This window comes from Gopherus evgoodei, unplaced genomic scaffold (assembly GCF_007399415.2).
Source record: "Gopherus evgoodei ecotype Sinaloan lineage unplaced genomic scaffold, rGopEvg1_v1.p scaffold_75_arrow_ctg1, whole genome shotgun sequence".
Taxonomy (NCBI): domain Eukaryota; kingdom Metazoa; phylum Chordata; order Testudines; family Testudinidae; genus Gopherus; species Gopherus evgoodei.
The window spans coordinates 112439-136477 of record NW_022060096.1 but is presented as its reverse complement, the minus strand read 5'-3'; the positions used below and the strand labels follow the sequence as shown (position 1 = coordinate 136477).

The 24039-nt window shown below is 47.8% G+C and overlaps 1 protein-coding gene across 3 annotated transcripts in view; it reads left to right on the top strand.

Annotated features, from left to right (window-relative positions):
• LOC115643877 (antigen WC1.1-like) overlaps positions 1–16109 on the top strand; it is a 41705-nt gene extending 25596 nt beyond the window's left edge. For 2 of the 3 annotated variants that reach the window (XM_030547869.1, XM_030547867.1), the window contains 10 exons: positions 4051–4365; positions 4914–4976; positions 5060–5374; positions 5788–5823; positions 6205–6342; positions 9854–9949; positions 11324–11407; positions 12401–12490; positions 13467–13604; positions 15652–16109. In XM_030547869.1, coding sequence (XP_030403729.1) covers positions 4051–4365; positions 4914–4976; positions 5060–5374; positions 5788–5823; positions 6205–6342; positions 9854–9949; positions 11324–11407; positions 12401–12490; positions 13467–13604; positions 15652–15779 — 1403 coding nt within the window. In that variant the 3' untranslated portion in view covers positions 15780–16109. The remainder of the gene's footprint in view (positions 1–4050; positions 4366–4913; positions 4977–5059; positions 5375–5787; positions 5824–6204; positions 6343–9853; positions 9950–11323; positions 11408–12400; positions 12491–13466; positions 13605–15651) is intronic. The other variant, XM_030547868.1, reaches the window with a different exon arrangement.
• The last annotated feature ends 7930 nt before the right edge of the window (positions 16110–24039 follow it).

The window sequence follows — 24039 nt, the reverse complement described above, 5'->3', positions numbered from 1 at the left end:
CGCCCCCACCCTGTGGCGCAAGGACACGATGTTGACAACTGCCCTGCCGGTGAAGAAGTGGGTGGCTATTAAAGTCTGGAAGCTGGCAACTCCAGACAGCTACCGATTGGTCGAGAACCAGTTTGGAATGAGAAAGTCGACCCTTGGAATCGTGTTGGTGCAAGTTTGCAGGGCCATTAATCACATCCTGCTAAGAAGAACTGTGACTCTGGGGAACGTGCAGGACATTGTGGATGGCTTTGCACAAATGGGTTTCCCTAACTGTGGAGGGGCGATAGATGGGACGCATATTCCTATTCTGGCACCACCCCACCTAGCATCCGAGTACATTAATCGGAAGGGGTATTTCTCTATGGTTCTCCAGGTGCTTGTGGATCACCATGAGCATATCGTTGACATTAACGCAGGCTGGCCTGGAAAGGTGCATGATGCACGCATCTTTCGGAACACTGGCCTGTTCAGGAAGCTGCAGGCAGGGACTTTTTTCCCAGACCGGAATATCACAGTAGGGGACTTTGAAATGCCCATTGTGATCCTTGGAGACCCCGCTTACTCTTTAATGCCTTGGCTCGTAAAACCGTATACAGGGAAGCTTGACAGGAGCAAGGACCAATTCAACTACAGGCTGAGCTGGTGCCGAATGACTGTGGAGTGTGCTTTTGGCCGTTTAAAGGGGTGCTGGCGATCTCTGTATGGGAAGCTAGACTTGGGGGAAAGCAGCATCCCTGCGGTTATATCCACATGCTGTACCCTCCATAATATTTGTGAAGGGAAGGGTGAAAGATTCAGTCAGGCATGGACCTCTGAGGTTCAACGCCTGGAGGCTGAATTTGCACAGCCAGAGAGCAGGGCTACTAGAGAGGCCCAGCACAGGTCTGTATGGATTAGGGATGCCTTGAGGGAGGAATTTGAGGCTGAAAACCAACAGTAATGTTTGGTGCCTTGCACAGGAGTGAAGTGCAGTGGTTACAAAGTTAGTAGGAATCTGTTTTTCCTAAGCTGATTTGCAGTGCCTGTTTCTTTCCTAGGCTAAGGTATCTTTGACTTTCTGCAATAATAAAGCCTGTTTTCAAAGCCAAGAATTCATTTATTGAAAAGAAAATAACTTTATTGACAGACACACAACATTTTGGGAACCTAAAAGGGCAGAGGGTTGGGGTGGGAAACTGTACAGTCACAGGTTTGAATATGTCCTGTCTGGAGTGCTGTGCAATGACTGCTGCACTTCAGGATGCCTATACTGCATGGTTATGGGGGTTGAGTGCAGAGGGTAAGAGTTGTAGTTCTCAGGGCTGGTTGGTGAATGTACAGGTGTTGGAGGCAGCTGGTGTTGGTAAGAACCTGGATGCTGGGGAAGGGGGTTTTGAGCTGACATTGGGGCACAAGGGAAAGAGCTTTGGGATGAGGGGAGGGTGGCGTGGTAGTGCTCTGCCTGCATGGCTATGAGCGCCTGGATAGAGTCTGGTTGGTGCGCCAGGATGCTTATCAGCTGCTTTGTGCTTTTCTTCCTGGCCGCTGCGTTTTTCTGGGGGATCTTGCTTTCCCTTTCCTTTCAGTCCTGCACTTTTTGATTCTCTGTGACAGAGTGATCCATAACTGCTTGCAGCATGTCTTCTTTGCTTTTTCGCGGCTTCCTCTGGAGGTTTTGGAGTCTTTGAGTTGTTGATAACACGGGCAGCTGAGATCTCAAGCTTGCTTGTGGAAAGGCAAAAAAGGCAACACTTAACAGAGACAGCGTTGTTTATATCAGACAGTTATTCCCACACAGTGAAGGAGTTTACAGTCTTCACAATAGCATAATTTTCCCATACCAAAGAGAGCACACATAACCCACAGAAGCCCCAAAATGGTGAGTAAGGGGGACTGACTACTTCAGGGCTGTACTGTCCTCGGGGTTTCTGTGCTTTGGAGAAAGCAAACAGCTGCGGGGAAGATCTCTCACTACTGCGGGTCACCTGGGAAGAGCGGGAGGGTCTTCTACAGCAATGCAGATTCTGCCCTGGCCCCTATGTAGCTTGCCTGTGTCTTGCAATGATCCCTCCATCCCTAGCGGCACAGTGTCATGGACGTGTTAGCCTGACTGGGACAAGGAGCACAATGGCTCTCCCAATAAACTTGCGCAAGCTCATTGCCCATGCTCTGGCTGAAACTTTTGAAGAGATTACCGAGACCGATTTCCATGACGTGATAGACCATATCAATGCACTATTCCACATCTAGGCATGCAGGCATGCAGCCTTAACCCTTCCTCCTCTCCTGAAAAATTTCCATCCTGAAAATAAAAGCCGCTTACCGGGAACCCACTCCTCTTTTTGTCCTCCACCAAGTACTGGCTGCTGTGACTGGCTACCTTCCTCCTGGCTTGAGAAGAGCTCCTGGCTGCATGCCTCCAGGGACTCCAAGGTGTCTCCTCCCACCCCAGTGCCCTCACTCTTGGTTTTCTCCTCCCCCCTCCTCCTACTCTTCCCCCTCTGAAGTGTCCATCGTGGTCCTTGGATTGGCAGTGGGGTCACCCCCAAGTATCGCATCCAGCTCTTTGTAAAAACGACAGTCATGGGGGCAGCGCCGGAGCGGCGGTTTCCCTCGCGGACTTTGCAGTAGGCACTCCACAGCTCCTTCACTTTTACCCTGCACTGCAGCGCGTCCTGGTCATGGCCCCTTTCCAGCATGGCCCTTGATATCTGCCCATAGGTATCATAATTCCTACGGCTGGAGCGCAGCTGGGACTGCACAGCTTCCTTCCCCCAAATGCTGATGAGGTCCAGCAACTTGCCATTGCTCCATGCTGGGGCTCGTTTGGTACATAGAGGCATGGTCACCTGGAAAGATTCACTGATTGCACTCCACACCTGACTGAGCAAACAGGAAGGGGATTTTTTAAATTCTTGGGGCATTTAAAGGTTGGGTCACCTGAGGCCAGGGCAGTAGAGTTCGAACTGATGAGCAGAGTGGCTGAACAGACATTCTGGGATACCTTCGAATACCTCTGGAGGCCAATAACAGCGCTTTTGGTGGCCGCACTGGCAGAGCAGCGCTGCAGCACCAGTGCTGCAGTCATTATTCCCCAGGCCGAGGTGGAGTACAGCCAGCGCTGTAGTCAGGGAGATACAGCACTGTATGTGCCTTGCAAGCTTGGACGGTGAGTGAGCTGCAGCGCTGTAAAGCCACCACCAGCGCTGCAACTCTCCAGTGTAGCCAAGCCCTTAGAAAGCTGTCAGCTCGGAGGTATTGGAGATATTGCAAGATTTCCCTAACCCATTGGGGGTCTATGGCTTCAGTTTGGTGCCTCTAGCCCTGTCATACTTCAAATAGCCAAAAGGATGAAAATTCTTCACATTTTTATTTTTATCGCCTCTTCCAGCCTTCAAAGTGATTGGAGGAGGCCTTCTGCATGTGCTGCTCCCTGGGTGTGATAAGGCCATTAACCAATCCTTTATATTGTGATGATCCTTGATGGCCCATCTGATTTTGAAAGTCCTTGGGCATGGTGGTAGGGGGAAAGATGATTCTCGTGCCTGAGCTCACAAGTTCAGAGCCAACATTTTCAAACTTTATAAAGCAAAATTTACATATTTTCTTATAGCATGGACCACAGACATTACAAGTGAGATTAATGCCTGCAGCAATGAACCACCATTTCATAGAGTCTCAACACAAAACACATTCTTACAAGACTAATATCTAGTTTGAGCAAAGCTAACAAGCAGGTGACCTGGCCTGGTCTCCAGCTATGAGGTCATCAGTTCTTAGCTAAAGCCTGCAGCCTGGGCAAGAGTTGGCGTCTGACCTGCCAATGTCAAAATCCTTTCTGGTCTTTATCTAGTACAGTCTGTAGGTAGCTGCTGGTGGCCTTCCAGAGACGCCCACTGTTTTTCTAAGGTGCCCATGGTGTCTAAAGGTGTCTCTGATTCTTGGAGTGATTCTATCTGACACTTGCTCCTGCAGAACGATGCACAGAATCATTAGCAATCGTTGGGATTTCACTCTTCAGACCCCAGTTCATTTTAGAATCAGGTGATTTAAATCCCCCCTTTGTGCATTTCCTTCTAGAGTTCACAGATCTGAGGCTGGTGAGCAACAGTGACTGTGCTGGACGGCTGGAGGTTTTCTACAATGGGACGTGGGGCAGTGTTTGCGCCAATCAGATGTCTGGAGTCACGCCAGAAATTGTCTGCAAACAGCTGAACTGTGGAGATGGAGGGCAGATTGCAAGAGACTTTGAATATGGAGCAGGTTCTGGTCCCACATGGCTGGACCATGTTACATGCAGTGATCAGCACAGCTCCCTCTGGCAGTGCCCGTCAGAGCCCTGGAATCGAAAGTCATGTGATAACCGAGCAGAAGAGACTCATATTTCTTGCACTGGTAATTCTGAAACTACATGTACACAATGTGTTTAATTAATTGAAGGGTTAGGACAGAACTTTTCTTGTTGTTCACATCTCAGTGTAGGCAAATTTAAGTTCTCAGCACAAGATACAAACATATTTTCATGATCTTTTATTGGTATAAGCATTTGTCTGATTAACAGTAAATATGCAAGTTAATCAATTAATTATAAAAGAGACCAGTGTTACACAGTGCACTAAGGTAGTGTGAGAGCTAAGAAAAGCCTCTCCCTAGAGACTGTCATTAGGCAGCTCTGTGGTTATTAATCATTTTGGGATGAACAATCAGAGATGGGCCCAGACTGTGAAGTTTGAGTCGAGACTGGAATCCCCCACAACTCTGGGTGCATGTCGGCTTGTGTGTCTGAGTAACAGCTGAATAGCGAATTAATTAGCTATTAAATGACCCAGAGTTCACATTTCAGTTCATACAGTGCTGAAATTATGGGTTTAAAATACAGAAAAATTCTACTCTCACGTCAAGCGCACAGCCCAGGGCATTCACCTCGTTTTTTTTCTCCATAGGAGAAAAAGCAAAACCAATTCAAAACCCGTTCACCGAGTGTCCGAACTCTACGAGCTGCACAGGTATTTCTACTTCTTACTGTCTCACTCTTGGTCCCTAAGGACTTTCCCAGCACCCCAGTAACGTGAGGTTTCTGCATTTCCAGACCAGGAGAAGTTACGTGTCATGGGAGGAGAGGACGGATGCTCAGGGAGAGTGGAGGTTTGGTACCAAGGCTCCTGGGGAACAGTTTGTGATGACTCCTGGGACATGGCAGATGCTAACGTTGTGTGTAAACTACTGGGCTGTGGATCTGCTATATCTGCCCTGGACAAGGCTGCATTTGGCGAGGGGACTGGTCCCATCTGGGTGGAGAAATTGAATTGCCGAGGGACAGAGTCATCTCTCTGGGACTGTCCTGCCAAGCCCTGGGGTGAGAGCAACTGTGACCATAAGGAAGATGTTGCTGTGAATTGCTCAGGTGAGTGACAGGAGATGTTTCTGCTACATGCTGTAATTTTCACAAAGGAGGATGGATCAGACCACGCCCCACTTGGTCCCAGACCAAGCCTTCTCATCTCCTGTGTGCAGGAGCATCATGGATGCTGTGGGGTGGGACCTTTGTGGGGTCATATTGGCTCAGGCATCAGCCCAGGTAGCCTCTGCATCCATCACAGGACACAGTGTGCTGGTTTGTTACTAGTGTTCTCATTGTTGCACAGAGCTCAAGGGACTTGGGCCTTAAATCACTAACAAACAGTCCCTGTGCTGCTGTGAGGGAGTTTGCAGAGGTGACAACAACCAGGGACTCTCAGAGGTGAGGTTCCCCCCTGGAACAAACACATCACCTCCCCCTTGCTCCAGGCTCCAACTCTCCTCCCTTTCCCTTTGCAGGTCTGACAGAGAGGACAGATTCTCTGAATACCCCAGGTAAACCATCCCCCTCCTCCCATAAAGGGTTAAATTTCCCTGGTGCTGGGTCACAGCGGATGAGCTGCAAGCTGCAGCCTGAGGGAAGGAGCTCCTTTCCATGGCTTGTGACATCTGAGGGCGAAAGACACCCGAGTGGGAGCTGCAGGCCCTGCTGAACAGGATGATTTCTGTCTGTTGGCTCCAGCTGACCGGGCAAGGGCCCATGATTTAAACAGCAGCCTGTGAGCTGCCGACATGGCACATAGATTGTCCCAGTCCATTACCCTGTTGTCCTGGGCCATGCAATAAGTGACTGGGGAGCTCCATGCTCCCCCTCTTCCCACCCCCTCCCGACTCTCACAGGATAATCTCTCCTATTGCATGTTCATTTCCATCCAGCTCCCTCACGCCGCCTTCCAACTGACAGTGGGAGAGTCACGGTGCCTGTGATCATCTGCATTATCCTGGGGGCCCTGCTCTGCCTGGTCTTAATCATCCTGGGGGCGCAAGTGCAAAGTGCCAGGGCACAGCGCAGAGGTGGGTCCTGATTGGTATCACTGTGTGAAATGCCCCTGTAACAGCAGGGGGACTGCAGGATGTCAGAGTGAGGGGTGATACAGGGCTGAGTGGGGTGGCCGAGGGTGCCTGTTAACTCATCTCTCATTTAATATTTCATTAACTGTCTGGCAGTGGAACAGCCCAGCCATGAAATCTGGAGATGATACTAACTAGGGAGTGTCACAGTTTCAGGGAAGCTGCATCTGTATGTAGGGGTCCCCTTACTAACATTAAGTGGGGGTGGTTTGGTTGGCTAGCTCCTGGTCTAATAGAATGGGGAGAGGCCAGTGCTCCAGGTCAGCCTGATTGATAGGGCAGGCAGGCTAATCAGGGAGCCAGGAGGCCAGGGTGGGCCCTGACATCCACATGAGCTGGAGCTGCCTGGTCAGACAGAGTGGGGCTGAGCTAACTAGAAAGCACGAGCCCAAGCTGATCTGGAGAGCAGAGCTGTGCCAGATCCAGAGGGAGGGCGGCTCCAGGCACCAGCGCAGCAAGCAGCTGCCTGGGGCAGCCAACAGAAAGGGGCGGCACATCCGGCTCTTCGGTGGAAATCTCTCACTCCCTCATGGAGTGAAGACCTGCCTCCGAATTGCCACTGAAGAATGAAGCCGATCATGGCTTTTTTTTTTCCGCTGCTTGGAGCGGCAAAAATGCTGGAGCCAGCCCTGTCCAGAGGGCCCAGAAAAGCAGCCCAGAGAGAGCAGACCCTGTGCTGGGAGCAGAGCTGCAGCCCCAAAGCCAGAAGCACAGCCCAGAAAGAGTAGACTTGCGCTGGGAGGAGAGCAATAGCAACCAGAGCTAGAGGGGCCAGTGAAGCAGCCCAGGGAGCTGGAGGAAGAGCAGTAGCTGCAGCTGTCTGAGGTAGAGTGGAGCTGGAGCTGAGACAGTGGCGGAGCTGGGGCTGCAGCAGTTCGGAGGTGGGTGCAGTGAGCAGCTGGGGAGAGTGATTGGGATCGACAGGGTGGGGGCAACAATGGAAAGAAAGGTCTGGTCACTTAGAGCCTGAGAGCATGTGGCCACCACCAGAGCAAGTGTCCAACCCGCAGCATCCCTGCAGCACAGCCAGGGCCTGAGAAGGAGGTCTGGGAGCTACAAGGAACAGACTGGGAACTGCCCTGACATTCCAGAGACACTGTTTGTGATGTTCCCTGCCACAGAGCAGGGTGATGTTTTCCTTTAACCTTTCTCATTTTTCCTTATTCTTTTTTAAATTAATTGCGGATTAAATAAATCGTATTTGCTTTAAACCTTATGTAATGTTCAGTAGGTCGGGGAAGCATCCAGTGCCGAGACAGCACCCCGGAATGGGGACACCCTAGCCCCTGGCCTAGGTGACCACAGCAAGGTTGGAGGTCAACCCCCCAGGAATCCTGGGCCCAGCCTTGTTGGGGTTACGAGGACTCTGCAGACAGGAGAGTCTTCAAGAGCAGGGAGGCATTTGCGTAAAAGAAATGGGAGCAAGGACTCAGATCTTTCCCCTATCCCACTTCATCAGGGTAGTGCAGAAGTCAGGAAAGTTCCCCACGATAGGGGGACCATTCCTCCACTTACATGTATCCCCACAGTGATCCATTCCAAGAATGCTCAGTCAGGCCTGAAGCCTCCAGCCATCACCTATCTCTGGGCAGGATCCATCTGTTCCACCTCCTTCTGACCAGGGGGGTTTAAGGCTGCACAGCCCCCTGCCTTCCACTGTGATGCCCCCAGCAAACCAGTCTGTGTACAGGCCAGCCTTCATGCCGTGCATTCTCCCCAAGGGCTATGAGCAGTGTATTGCCAGCAGTTACAAGTCATCACTCAGCTCTCTCTCAGCAGCATCACAGAGAAAACAATAAAAATTCCTCCACACTTACTGAACGTACCAGAAATCACTTGTCTTTGTCGTGGGCAGCCCGGCAGACCAACCACGAACCATTCAGTGTTGGAATTCCCGTGGACAGAAGGTCCTGTCCTTTTTCTGAATGAAAATGAAGACTCTGAGTATGTTTAAACTCAGCCTTTCATATCATAATTCTTTCTTTGTCTCTTGGTCTCTGGGAACCTAGTTTATACTAGTGTGTGTAAATGACCCCAAAGGCTGTTACCTTTCTGGAGTTGTTTATAATCTTGGTGATTCACCTTAATCATCACTGACTGTTTTTTAATTCCTGGAGGAGCTGTGGTAACCCTCCCACGCGCAGCAGAACACAATACATAAACCATTCACAGATTTAATGCAGTGGTTCCATACTGCATGGGGTTGCAGAATCTGCCACAGGGAGAGATTCTGAATATCACTGAGGAGAGATATAATGGAGAAGAACCTAGAGAGATTGTAATTATTGTCAGGGGGAAAAATATATAAAAATAGAGCTGTGGTAAATAGTTGTTATCAGAGTTATCCAATAAAAAGTGCATACTTAGAAAGGAACATTATACTGTATAATAACTATATGTGGTACTTATCAAGGATTTTACATCTATAACGCACTGTACAAACATTAGCTACCAGCTCTATGGAAAGAAGGCAGAGAATGGGATTGCCATCAACATACACGTAACATTCACTACTTTGCAGTAAGACAATGACTATAATCAGATCTCATGCTTCAGGGCTTCAGCCAGTCACCTGCAGGGATCAGGGAAGAATTCTGAGAAGCCCTTATATTTGTTGTTTGGTTTTTGCCCTCCTGTGGAGCATCAGACATTAGCTAGAGATGGAGCTGTGACACTGGATGGGCTGGACCAGTCCTCTGAGGTGGTACAGAGAAACCTCTTTCTAAGATGTCTTGCTGGTGTGTCTTTTTCAGCTGCTCAGGATCAAACCGACTGCTAGATTGGAGTCAGGAAAGAATTTTCCCCAGGTCAGACTGGGAAAAAGGGACATTTGGGGATTTTCATCTTTCTCTGAACCATGGAGCATGGATCACCTGCCAGGATTATCTAGGCATTTCTCACCTAGTCAGTTCCCTGCTATTGCAGGAGCCTGGGACATTGGTGGTACCTTATTCCCTCCTGCTTTCTGCCTATGGCACACAGTAGCTTATTCTCGGTTCAAACATGGGGGTATCTGGGTGAAATGCAGTTGCCTGTGTTATACAGGAGGTCACATTGGATGTTCTAATGGTCCCGTCTGGCCTTAAAGTCTATGGAAAAAAAGTATCACAATTTTCAGATGGGTGTAAACACCAGTATAGGGGAAGAATTATTTAAACTGCTCCAAAGGGGAATAGCCAGGAATACTGGGATGAGATAAAAAAGGGAACATTTAAGATGAATGTAAGGAAGCTTCCTGACAGAGAACTAGCCCTGCGAACCATCATCAAAGGGCTTTTGTGGAAAGGGACGTCTCCGTCACCTGGCTCATTTAAATCCAGCCTGGACAGAGCAGTGGGAATGTGCTGTAGGGTTCAGGCTTGCACAGGGCCCAGGGGGAGAGGCTGGATGATCCCATCATGTTTCCAATCTTTGGTTTCAATGACCCTGTGCAAACCCTGCCCTTTGTTTTCAGGTTCCAGAAGACCCTTGGATCCCTTCTCTGAGGCCGTGTACGAGGAGATTGATTATAACCTGATGAGAGAGAAGCAGGAGCTGTTCAGTCGCTCAGGTCTGTGTGTCTCACTCCTATCTAATGCCCTTTCCATCTGAGGCCCTGACCCAGCGTTAAATCACTGCAGCTTCAGCCCTATCAGCTTGTCATTGGAGCTGGGCAGAAATCTTCATTTCAAAATGATTTGGGGAAAAATGCAGATTTAGAGACACTGAAGCATTTCACAAATTCTTGTCAGTTTCACGCACTTGTTCCAAAAACAGACAAAAGTTCATTTCATTTCAATATTTTCTAAAGAGTTTTTTAAAATTTGATATTAATTTTCAATTAGAAATTTTCTTTAATTTTATCTATAAAATATTTTTAAAATAAGAAATGTCCAAAAGAACATCAAAAGGTTTCATCAACATGAAACTTTTTGTTTTACTTTTGCATTTGCCAAAAATTTCAAAAAAGCCATTTTTGGCTCAGTCCAAACATTTTTATTTAGTTAGTTATACAATGGCCAGAGAATGAAACCATATTTTTTTTGGCCAAGCTCTAGCTGTAGGGGCTGGGTCTGTGGTGGGGCCAGCAGTTACTCATGTAGACTGAGGGAGATGGGCTCCCTTCCCACCATACACTGAATGTCCCAGTTCTAGGGACAGTTAATGTCCCATCTGCCCATTCTGTGACCTTGGTGTGTAACCAGTGAGGGGTCAGGAAAGCGACTTTCTGGGACCAGGCTAAACTATCATTTGAAAATTCTCTGGAGCTTTGGAGCAGAGGATGTTCTGTGCCTCCTCCCACCACAGCCACTGGACAGCTGGGTCGGCTCCCTGCTGCCCCTAGAACAGAGAGATCAGCCAGGAAAGCCTCATGACTTTGAGTCACGGCCCTTTTATCCTTTGTGCCATTTTGTCTTAATGTCTGATGGGAACATCCTACCCAAGGGCTGTGCTGTGGTGGGACCCTGGGAACATGCTCAGGGCATCCTCCAGCACCACTGACAAAATGGTTACAGTGAATCACAGACTCTGCTCTGGGCCTGTCTTGGCCTAATCTGGAAAGACCACGGAGATCTGATTGACTAATTCATGTGGGAGGTGGGTATTTACCCTGAAGAAGGAGGAGTCCCCTCTGTGGCTGAGGAGGCCAGGACTATTGTGGAACTTCCCTGGACCAGCCGCCAGAGACGTGCCCTTCACTCACTCCAGCATCTTTCAGGTCAGATTGTAGCATCCCTCAGCCACATTTACCTCAATAACATAGAGATTTCTCTTGGAGAGTCTGTGTCAGCCTCTCCCCGCTCAGAGTCGCTCTGAGTCACCATCTCCTGCAGAAGAAGGAACAGATTGAGACTGGAAATCCCGCTCCAGGCCCTGGATGTGTTCCCAGTCCCACAGTTCTGCTGTTCTCACTGTGATGAATTTCTGGTTCTCGTCTCTCCAGTCTCCTATTCAGATGACTCAGTGATGAAGCTGCAGTATTACACCGGGGACAGCGAGGGGGAAAACGAACCTGGATCAGAACAAGGTAATGGGGGAGGGGTAGACTCAGGCCAAGAGACTCAAATCTGGGCAGAGAACAGAATTTCTATGACACTTTCTGCAATCGCAGCCATTTCCCCTCACATGGTTCCAATTTTACACAGTTGGGTCTAATCCCATTGAACAGGATTTCTGTCAGAATCTCAGGATGGGAACATGTGACCATCTCCTGAGCACACACCCCTGGGAGTGGCTCCCAGTGACCTCCCCAGGTGAAGAGCTGGGGGAGATGAGTCAGTCTCTTTGCGTGGAAGGCATCATTGCCCAGCAGGGCTCCTCTCTCATCCCTGAGACAGAGAAAGGGGGAAGATTGTACTATGTTATAATCACAGATGGGCTCAACCCAAATCACTGATCCAAACCCACCAGAATTTTAGGGGAGGAGAATTTGCTGATTCTGACTCAACTCTGGATCTCAGTTTTGGGGCTAACACCTGTCACTGTACCAGGCTAAAGCAAAATCCTGAACTTCTTGGCCTGACCCCATCTCTAATTATAAATGGGGTGGCATTCCTACCACAGCTGTTCTCAAGGGAGTCCATGAATTTGGGCCCTTTGGGAGTTTAGCTTGTGGCTGGGGGAGGAGACACTGAGCAGATGAGTCAGTTCTGCTGAGAAGCTGGAGCACTGCCACACTCAGCCCTGGACTGCCTGAGAGGCTAGTGGAGAGCAGGAGCTCACAAAGGATCAGAACAGGATCCCCTCCCCTGTGTCCCAACCTGTTATCTCAGCACAGCCCAGATCCTGCTCCCACTGAAACACAAACAAGAGTTGGTGTTGGATTCTGCAGGGACAAGGTTGGCCCCTAGTTATTTCTGTGACTTCAGTTTTACTGTAGTTCTCTGACTTGTGCCCTCTCATCATGGGCCTGCTACGACTTCCCTCATGTGCCATGATACACAGCTCTAGCTATAAGGGCCACCTGCGCTGAAGAGACGCTGCTGATGTCAGGGGTTGAGTGTGGTGTTTGCTGTTTCAGAGGGAGCTTCCCCAGGGGGGTCTCAGCTGGATTACGATAACGTGGAGGAGCCTGCCTTGAACGACGTCCCCCAGACTCCAGACAGCCGAGGTGAGCACTGAATCTGCCTCCTGGAAGCAATGTCACCCTAATGAAAAACTAACTGTATTTCCCAGTAGGGACAATAGTGGTTTGTTAAGAAAACCACAAAGTTCACCCACCAGTATTGTCTATTGGTATAACACTGGGGGCGCTGAGCAGGTGCATTACAAGAGCTGTGTGGAGGCCCAGGGGTAGGGAAGCATGTGAGATCCTAGGTCATGACAGAGGCCCATTACAGGGATGGAAGGAGCAGTTTGCTCATGAGCTGCCCACGCGGTACTTGGCTCAGGTCACTGATCTGTGACCCACACTGCCGTGAGCACTAGGGTTACTCACTATTTGTAAAAATAATGCATCACAACAGAGACCTTTACATAGTGGCAATGTTCCCTGCCAGCCATTCCTGGCATGCAACTATGGCAGCTTATATACACCTGTGTCAGACATGCTGTGACAGGGGGGACATAGAGATTTTATACCCGAGGGCCCATGTCCCACCCTTATTAGTTGGCTTAGCTCCCACTGGTGTTAATGCATTGGAGACTGATGGCAGTTTATGGGGTAAACTTTATCAGGAGAACGCATTGAAAAGACATTTTAAAAATAATGTCAAGTTTAGGGAGCCGGAGACAAACTCTGAACAATTCCAAGTTACTTACATTTATAATTATTGTAACCAAATGCCTCATGGAGCAATCCCTCTGGACTAGATCCCAGTCACCACTTTCTAGAACTCCCCCTTCCCCTCGTCATCTGGGAGCTCTAGGATCCACTCAACCAGCTACTGAAATGTATCAAATCAATCTCATCTGTAAATTCCCTCAATCTGAGGGTGCCAGAGGAGGGCTTGTTTTACATCCCTGAGGGTGGAAGTTAAGTCGCTGAGAGATCCCCAGGGACCAATGAGGCTGGCGCATCTGCAACTTGTAGTTTATTTTATCTTCACTGTGAATATTCTCTTAATTACTTCACATCTTCACATCAGATGCCCCTGCCGTGCCTGGAGATGTCCTAGGGAATGGTTATGATGATGCCAGAGAAGTGTCTAACACTGAAGGTGACCCTCATTGGGGGCAGAATAATGAGAAAGGCACTGGAGCGAATGACAAGGATTCACAGACAGGTGAGTGGAGAACTGTTTGCACTTCACAGTGTCTCTGCAGAGTGGAAGGGCTGGAAATGTGGGGTACGCAGCAAGGGAACAGCTCTGGCCAACCCAACGCTTGTGAGACAAACTCTCCTTCTCTCATCTCTCCATTCCCTCAAAGAAGAGGCTTCAGTGCCTGCCATGGGGAGAGGAACAACAGGGTCCCTGCTGGGTAGTACTTCGTGGTCAAACCAGCAAGATACCTGGGACCCTTCTGCCTCTAGATTCCAAATCTTGTGTTGCTGCCACACCCTGGATGTGCTCGATTCCCACCAGTTCACTGTGCATGTATCTTTTGGCAGAATCCTAAACACCAAAGTTCTGTTACTGCTGCACCAGTGTTAAAGAGCCCATGACATGTCCTGTAAAATCTGGGATGGGCTTTGCCCATTGCCCTTGGCCAATATCTCTCCTCTCTTCCCCATTGTGTCATGAGCAGAGACACCCTCAGCTACCCCAGAGGAGGTGCAGTGGGGATGAAATTTGTATTGATTAATACTTGATAAGAATAACATGCTAATGTTCATTACTGGGCAGAGTGAAAGTTATAAGGTTCTTAACTGAGCGCTTCTTGCTGGTAAGTGCTCGGGTTTTGTACATGGAGTTACAAGTAGCTGCAGCTGGCACTTGGCAACTTTACGTGGTCTGGAAACCAAAGGTTTTACTCTCCAGACTATGTATAGAGATGATGGATTAGAACTTGGCATAGACCCAAGACTGAAGGGGGAACAATTCCCATCTGTACTGTAGAACAGAGGTTCTCGGACTGGGCAGCACAGAATATATTCTGGGTCAGCATAAGAAGCCAGAGCAGAGGCTTCTGTCTGGGTGCCCAGTTTTTAAGGCAGCTGTCATAAACAGACAGTTAAGGGTTAACTCTTCTTTTACCTCTAAAGGGTTAAGAAGCTCACATAACCTAGCTGACACCTGACCAAAAGGACCAATAAAAAGATAAGATATAAAAAAGAGGGAGAAGGGAAATCAGACTTTTGTCTGTTTAGTAAGTTTGTGCCGGCGTGGAAAGATCCAGGAATCAGCCAGCTAACATTTCTTAAAAGTAGTGAGTATTAGAGAAGAAATCTCTTAGATTAATTTTATTTTCTTTTGTGACTTCTTCTTGCATAAGAGGAAGAATCAAATTTGTGTAACTAAGGTTTTTCCCAGAGGGACGTCCTCTGTGTTTTAAATCTTATTTAAAACACAGAGGATGTCCATCTGGGAAAAGAAAACTTTTAATTAAAGAAAAAGGGTGAAAGGGATACCTCTGTGAGATTAGCATGCAAGGAAATCTCACAGAGGTATCCCTTTCACCCTTTTTCTTTAATTAAAAGTTTTCTTTTTAAAACCTGATTGATTTTCCCTTGTTTTAAGATCCAGGGGTTTTTGGATCAGTGTTCACCAGAGAATTGGTGAAGAAGTCTCTCCAGTCTACCCAGGGAAGGGTTATAGGAACTTGGGATGGAGATATTTTGGGGGAAGAGGAACTCCAAATGATCCTTTCCTTGATTACTGTTTAAATAATTTGGTGGTGGCAGAGGAGTACCAGGTTTTAACCTAAGCTGTTAAATAAGCTTAGGGGTTATCTCATGCAGGTCCCCACATCTCTACACTAAAGTTCAGAGTGGGGGTGACACCTTGACAGTAGCATTGCCACCGGCAACAGCACAGAAGTAAGGATGTTATGGTCTGGTGTTGCTGCTGTTACTTCTCCTCTGCTGCTGGCAGCAGTGCTGCCTTTGAGCTGGGTGGCTGGAGAGTTATATGCTTAAATGGCTCTTTTTGACTCAATGCCCTACTGCTTTTCCTATTTAGTGAGAGTTACCTGTTGATTTTTTTTAAAAATTGGTACATGTACTCATGTGGCGAGGAGGGGAGGTGTCAGCTACTGTGGATACATGGAAAGGGGCCACAATCAAATAAGTTTGAGAATCACTGCTGTAAAGTGCACTCCACCTTGCTCTGCAGTCGCACATAACCATAGAATGGATCCACTGACTGTATGTCTCCCCCTTGGTATTTTCAGGTTGGAGTCGGCACTCGCTAAGGAGTGAAGTTGTCTCTGGGATGGAGAAGGACTCCCCATCCCTGCCTCCTGGAGACACAGGTTATGATGATGTGGGACATGGTGACTCTGGGGGTTCAATATCATAACAATTTGATTGGACAAAATATCCTCGTGATGATGTAAACGCTTCACCTCTTTCTCTCAGAAATGAAGCCCAGAGAAAGTCTCTGCCTGGTAGATAGACAAAGCAGGTGTTTTTGTAGGATTTGTGTGAATTTGCAGGAAATACAAGAGTGAGTGGGGAAAGTGTCATAAGCTTTCTTTGTATAATTTCCCATTGTTTGGAGGGGGTGGAAGTGTCCTGCTTTTTTATGCCTATAATTTCTTCAGCTTGACTTTGTGCCTTTTTCATATTAAATCCTTTCTGAAAATCTTCCCCTTAGTGGATGTTTTTATTGCCAGATGAATTGTGCAGTTTCCAGGGCTCACCACAAGGAGAGGCTGAAATTAAACAAACCAAGAGACGAGGGAAGGCCACCTCTGGGTATGGCCGGCTGTTTGATAGCAGGCCGGGTTTACACATCAGGCATGTGTTAAAAGTGAGAAACCAGGTAGAGACATTCTGAGATGAACAACGTGGTTGTTCCTGGGCAGAAGTGAATTCAGATTTGAAACTTTCATTGAATCCAAGGAAATAAATGCAAAAATTCTCCCTGAGTAATTCACACCTGAAATTAAACAAACTGTGAAAATATTTCCCAATTAGCAATAAATGCAGAGGATGAATATTTCTGCTAGGACAATAATTTTATAGAAAATTATGACAAGAGGAGGGTTAATAAGAATCTGGATTTCCACTGAACCAATAAGGTTACAACAAGTAACAAGTCACTGAGTTGTTATTTAAAACCCCAGTAAAACTGATCGTGTTCTCACAGTGGTATGTTTATTTCTGTGACAATCTGCAAATATAGTTTAAAATCGATGCTGAGCTGAGTACTGAACCCTCAGTGAAATCAATACCAGAACGCATCCAGAGGACATCGCTATTTCACAGAAATGTCTATCTTTCCTTTATCACAAATCCTGCATTCAGTTGGGTCACTTCATCTCTAGAAGGATAGATTGGAAATACAAATGGTGAGAGAAGGTGCATCCAATCATCTGCATTCAGTAGGGCCAGGAGTCATGTGAAGAGACAGAAATACAACAATTTACTTTTGAAAGGAGAAAAATAAACATCTTCCTAATGTCTTTTTAATACGGCATAGTGATCCTAGGAGACTGAAGGTGGATAAGGGTATGTCTACACTATGAAATTAGGTCGAGTTTATAGAAGTCGATATTTTAGAAATTGATTTTATGCAGTCGATTGTGTGTGTTCTCACTAAGAGCATTAAGTCAGCAGTGTGCATCCACAGTACCGAGGCTAGTGTCAACTTTCAGAGTGTTGCACTTTGAGTAGCTATCCCACAATTCCTGCAGTCTCCACCGCTCATTGGAATTCTTTGTTGAGCTCCCAGTGCCTGATGGGGCAAAAAAAATTGTCGTGGCTGGTTTTGGTTACATGTCATCAGGCCCCGCTTCCTCCATGAAACAATGACAAACAATCGTTTCTCGCCTTTTTTCCTGGGTTACCCATGCAGACAACATACCACGGAAAGCATGGAGCCCACTCAGATCATTACGGCAGTTATGAGCACTGTAAACACCACTCACATTATCCTACAGTATATGCAGCACCAGAAACTTCAAAAGCAGGCGAGGAGGCGACAGCAGTGCGGTGACGAGAGCGATGAGGACATGGACACAGACTTCTCTCAAAGCACAGACCCCGGCAATGTGGACATCATGGTGCTAATAGGGCAGGTTCATGTCATGGAATGCCGATTCTGGGCCCGGGAAACAAGCACAGACTGGTGGGACCGCATAATGTTGCATGTCTGGGACGATTCCCCGTGGCTGTGAAACTTTCACATGCATAAGGGCACTTTCATGGAACTTTGTGGCTTGCTTTCCCCTGCCCTGAAGCGCAAGAATACCAAGATGAGAGCAGCCCTCACAGTTGAGAAGCGAGTGGCGATAGCCCTGTGGAATCTTGCAACGCCAGACAGCTACCGGTCAGTCGGACATCAATTTGGAGTGGGCAAATCTACTGTGGGGTCTGCTGTGATCGAAGCAGCTAATGCTATTACTGAGCTGCTGCTATCAAGGGTAGTGACTCTGGGAAATGCACAGGTCATAGTGGGTGGCTTTGCTGCAGTGGGATTTCCTAACTGTGGTGGGGCAATAGACGGAACCCATATCCCTATCTTGGGACCAGAGCACCAAGGCTGCCAGTAAAGGGGTACTTTTCAATGGTGCTGCAAGCACTGGTGTGTCACAAGGGATGTTTCACCAAGATCAATGTGGGATGGCCGGGAAAGGTACATGACGATTGCATCTTTAGGAACTCTGGTCTGTTTCAAAAGCTGCAGCAAGGGACTTACTTTCCAGATCAGTAAATAACCATTGGGGATGTTGAAATGCCTATAGTTATCCTTGGGGATCGAGCCTACCCCTTTATGCCATGGTTCATGAAGCCATACACAGGCACTCTGGACTCAGGAGCTGTTCAACTATAGGCTGAGCAAGTACAGAATGGTGGTAGAATGTGCATCTGGATGTTTAAAAATGTGCTGGCGCAGTTTACTGACTTGGTTAGACCTCAGCGAAACCAATATTCCCGTTGTTATTACTGCTTGCTGTGTGTGCCACAATATCTGTGAGAGCAAGGGAGAAATGTTTATGACAGGGTGGAAGGTTGAGCAAATTGCCTGGCCACTGATTACGCGCAGCAAGACATCAGGGCAGTTAGAAGAACACAACAGGGTGCATTGTGCATCAGAGAAGCTTTGAAAACCAGTTTCATGACTGCCCATGCTACAGTGTGAAAGTTCTGTTTGTTTCTCCTTCATGAAAACCACCTCTTTGGTTCATTCTACTTCCCTGTAAGCAAACCGTTCTCCGCTCCGCCTTTGATCACCTCTTGCAGAGGCAATAAAGTCATCGTTGTTTCAAATTCATGCATTCTTTATTAATACATCACACAAATGGGGGAATAGACTGGGAGGGGTGGGGGAGGAGGGAAGCACTGGGTGGGGTGGTGGAGGAGGGGAGGAAAGGAGGAGGGAAGGACAAGGCCACACTGCACTTCAAAACTTATTAAATGCCAGCTTTCTGTTGCTTGGGCAGTATCATAGAATCATAGAATATCAGGGTTGGAAGGGACCTCAGGAGGTCATCTAGTCCAACACCCTACTCAAAGCAGGACCAATTCCCAACTAAATCATCCCAGCCAGGGCCTTGTCACGCCTGACCTTAAAAACCTCTAAGGAAGGGGATTCCACAACCTCCCTAGGTAACCCATTTCAGTACTTCACCACTCTCCGAGTGAAAAAGTTTTCCTAATATCCTAAACCTCCCTCACTGCAACTTGAGACCATTACTCCTTGTTCTGTCATCAAGTACCACTGAGAACAGTTTAGATCCATCCTCTTTGGAACCCCCTTTCAGACAGTTGAAAGCAGCTATCAAATCCACCCTCATTCTTCTCTTCTACAGACTAAACAATCCCAGTTCCCTCAGCCTCTCCTCATAAGTCATGTGCTCCAGCCCGCTAATCATTTTTGTTGCCCTCCACTGGATTTTTTCCAATTTTTCCACATCCTTCTTGCAGTGTGGGGTCCAAAACTGGACACAGTACTCCAGATGAGGCCTCACCAATGTCGAATAGCGGGGAATGATCACATCCCTCGATCTGCTGGCAATGCCCCTACTTATACAGACCAAAATGTTGTTAGCCTTCTTGGCAACAAGGGCACACTGTTGACTCATATCCAGCTTCTCATCCACTGTAACCCCTAGGTCCTTTTCTGCAGAACTGCTTCCTAACCATTCGGTCCCTAGTTTGTAACAGTGAATGGGATTCTTCTGTCCTGAGTGCAGGACTCTGCACTTGTCCTTGTTGAACATCATCAGGTTTCTTTTGGCCCAGTCCTCTAATTTGTCTACGTCCCTCTGTGTCCTATCCCTACCCTCCAGCTTATCTACCACTCCTCCCAGTTTAGTGTCATCTGCAAACTTGCTGAGAGTGCAGTCCACACCATCCTCCAGATCATTAATGAAAATATTGAACAAAACCGGTCCACGGACCAACCCTTGGGGCACTCCACTTGAAACCAACTGCCAACTAGACATGGAGCCATTGATCACTACCCGTTGAGCCCGATGATCAAGCCAGCTTTCTATCCACATTATAGTCCAATCATCCAGCCCATACTTCTTTAACTTGCTGGCAAGAACACTGTGGGAGACCGTATCAAAAGCTTTGCTAAAGTCAAGGAATAACACATCCACTGCTTTCCCCTCATCCACAGACCCAGTTATGTCCTCATCGAAGGCAATTAGGTTAGTACGCTGGGGTGAAGTGGTTGGGTGCCCGGAGGACCCCTCACCGCGATCTTGGGTGTCTAGGTGAGGAGGCTATGGAACTTGGGGAGGAGGGTGGCTGGTTACACAGGGGCTGCAGTGGCGATCTGTGCACCTGCTGCCTTTTCTGCACCTCAGCCATAAGCCGGAGTTTATCCGTTTGATCCTCCAGTAGCCTCAGCATTGCTTCCTGCCTCCTCTCATCACACTGATGCCACCTATCATCTTGCTCCCATCTCCTCTCCTCTTGCTCCCACCACACATCCTCTCCTGTGTCCCTCCTGTCCTTGTATTCATTTTCTGCTTCCCTGCACTCTGACACTGTCTGTCTCCACACATTCTGCTGGGCTCTTTCAGTGTGGGATGACTGCATGAGCTCAGAGAACATTTCATTGCAAGTGTGTTTTTTTCACCTTCTTATCTGCACTAGCTTCTGGAATGGAGATGATGGGGGAGCACTGAAACATTTGCAGCTGCGGGAGGAAAAAAGGGAGAGTAGTATTTAAAAAGACACATTTTAGAGAACAGTGGGTAGACTATTTCATGGTGAATTAAGCTGTTAACATTACATAGCATGATGCTTTCTTTACAAGGTCGCATTTTGCCCTTATATTGAGAGCCTACCAATTTGGTGTGAGAGATCACACACACAGTGCTGGCAGGCAACAGAATTCGGCTTGCAGGCAGCCATGGTAAACCACAGTCTTTTGGCTTCTTTAACCTTCATAACATGTGGGAATGGTTTCAAACAGCAGCGCCCTCATTTCCTATACCAAGCACCCATTGAGTTGGCCATTAAAAAGGAGGAGCTGTGGTTTTCAGGTTAACGTGCAGCACAAACCCAACTAACTCCCCTCCCCGCCCCACAATTCCCTGGGATGATCGCTTCACCCCTCTCACCACCATGTGGTTAACAGTGGAGAACATTTCTGTTCAGCCACAGGCAAACAGCCCAGCAGGAACAGGCACCTCTGAATGTCCCCTTAATAAAATTCCCCTATTTCAACCAGGTGACCATGAATGATATCACTCTCCCGAGGATAACACAGAGAGATAAAGAACAGATATTGCCTGAATGTCAGCAAACACTGGGACCATACGTTGCCATGCTTTTTTATGCAGTGATGTCAGACTACATGCTACTTTCCTGGCGTGGTAAAGTGTCCTACCATGGAGGACGAAATAAGGCTGCTCTTCCCAGAAACCTTTTGCAAAGGCTTTGGGAGTACATCCAGGAGAGCTTCACTGAGATGTCCCTGGAGGATTTCCGCTCCATCCCCAGACATATTTACAGACTGTTTCAGTAGCTATTCTGGCCCCAAATGCATCCCAGGTCTTTAGGGCAAATTAATCATTAAACATGCTTGCTTTTAAACCATGTACAATATTTACAAAGGTGCACTCACCAGAGGTCCCTTCTCCGCCTTCAAGGTCTGTGAGCCTGCCTTGGATGGGTTGGGAGGGTACTGGTTCCAGGTTGATAAAGAGTTCCTGGCTGTCGGGGAAAACAGTTTTTCCACCTGCTTGCTGTATGCTATCTTCAACCTCCTTCCTATCATCATCTTCCTTGTCTCCAAAATCTGCATCCCTGTGGCGTGAGAATCTATTGACAGAGTCCACACACAGGGGTGAGGTATTTATAGGGGCACCCCCTAGAATAGCATGCAGCTCATCATAGAAGCGGCATGTCTGGGGCTCTGACCCAGAGCAGTCGTTTGCCTCTCTGGTTCTTTGGTAGACTTGCCTGAGCTCCTTAAATTTCACACGACACTGCTGTGGGTCCTTTATAGCCTCTGTCCTTCATGCCCTTGAAGATTTTTTCATTTTGTCTTTTGGAACGGAGTTCTGATAGCATGTATTCCTCTCCCCAAACAGTGATCAGATCTGGTACCTCCCGTTCGGGCCAGGCTGGAGCTCTTTTGCAATTCTGGGACTCCATGGTCACCTGTGCTGATGAGCTCTGCATGGTCACCTGTGCTGGTCAGCTTGCCAGTGTGGTCAAAATGAAATTCAAAAGTTCCTGGGGCTTTTCCGGTCTACCTGGCTAGTGCATCTGAGTTGAGAGTGTTGTCCAGAGCGGTCACAATGGATCACTCGGGGATAGCTCCCAGAGGCCAATACTATCAAATTGCATCTACGCTACCCCAAATTCAACCCAGCAAGGTCGATTACAGAGCTAATCCTCTTGTCAGGGAGGAGTACAGAAATCAATTTTAAGAGCCCTTTAAGTTGACAAACATGGCTTCATCATTTGGACGGATGTAGGGTAAAATTGATCTAACACTGCTAAATTCGACCTAAACTTGTAGGGTAGACCAGGGCTGAGAGGCTGTACCCACCTGTTCCAAAGGTTGTGTCCTCAAAATAGATTTGTGGGACAAAGAAAATGACCACAGAGAGAGGAAGTGGGCCCATTGTGGGTGTTTGTGCTTTGGCAGGGAACCCAGGCTGCTGATGCTGGCTAGGGCCCGGGACTGGAGCATTATAAAGGGAGCGGATGAAGGCTCCTCTCTTCTTTCACGTCGAAGGAATCCTGGCAAATGTTCCTGGGTTTGGCCAGTCTTTCCAGGGGGGTCACATCACTCACAGGCAGAAAGAGGAGGAGCACTCCCCCCAGAATGACACACCTGTCCCAGTTTCCCCACTTTCTTTTTAAAATTCATATGTTCTGCCATCCCTTACTGGCAATTCAGTGGGATCAAATTTCATCAAACTCTATGGGGATTTGCACTGAGGGAATAAGGGAGTTCCCTAGCTCATGTTAGATTGCGATTGTGATTCCTACAGAGGACAGCTTGCTTACTTACCAGATCAACGGTCATGGGTCACTGCTGTGGTTAGAGGTTGATCGATGTTTGGCTGCATCTGTTTGTCCTCTCCATGTGCTGCCCCAGCCCCGTGCAAACAGCTGGCATGGCAGACCTCGAACAAACTGCCAAATGATCATAGAATCATAGAAGATTAGAGTTGCAAGACAACTCAAGAGGGCATCTAGTCCAACCCCCTGCTTAAAGCAGGACCTAATCCCCAACTAAATCATCCCAGCCAGGGCTTTGTCAAGCCTGACCTTAAAAACCTCTAAGCAAGGAGATTCCACCACCACCCTAGGTAGCCCATTCTAGTGCTTCACCACCCTCATAGTGAAAAAGTTTTTCCTAATATACAACCTAAACCTCCCCAATTTCGACGTGACATCATTACTCCTTGTTCTGTCATCTGGTACCACTGAAAACAGCTGAGCTCCACCCTCTTTGGAACCCCCTTTCAGGTAATTGAAAGCAGCTATCAAATCCTTCCTCATTCTTCTCTTCTGCAGACTAAACAATCCCAGTTCCCTCAACCTCTCCTCAAAAGTCAATAATTTTTGTTGCTCTCTGCTGGACTCTTTCCAATTTTTCCACATCCTTCTTGTAGTGTGGGGCCCGAAACTGCACACAGTACCCCAGATGAGGCCTCACCAATGTTGAATAGAGGGAAATGATCACGTCCCTCGATCTGCTGGCAATGCTCCTACTTATACAGCCCAAAATGCCGTTAGCCTTCTTGGCAACAAGGGCACACTGTCAACTCATATCCAGCTTCTCGTCTACCATAACCACTAGATCTTTTCATGCAGAACTGCTGCCTAGCCATTCGATCCCTAGTCTGTAACAGTGAATGGAATTCTTCCTTCCTAAGTGAAGAACTCTGCACTTTCCTTGTTGAACCTCATCAAGTTTCTTTTGGCCCAGTCCTCTAATTTGTCTAGGTCACTCTGTATCCTATCCCTACCTTCCAGTGTATCTACCACTCCTCCCAGTTTAGTGGCATCTGCAAACTTGCTGAGGGTGTAATCCACACCATCTTCCAGATCATTAATGGAGATATTGAACAAAACTGGCCCAAGACCGACCCTTGGGGCACTCCACTTGATACCGGCTGCCAGCTAGACATGGA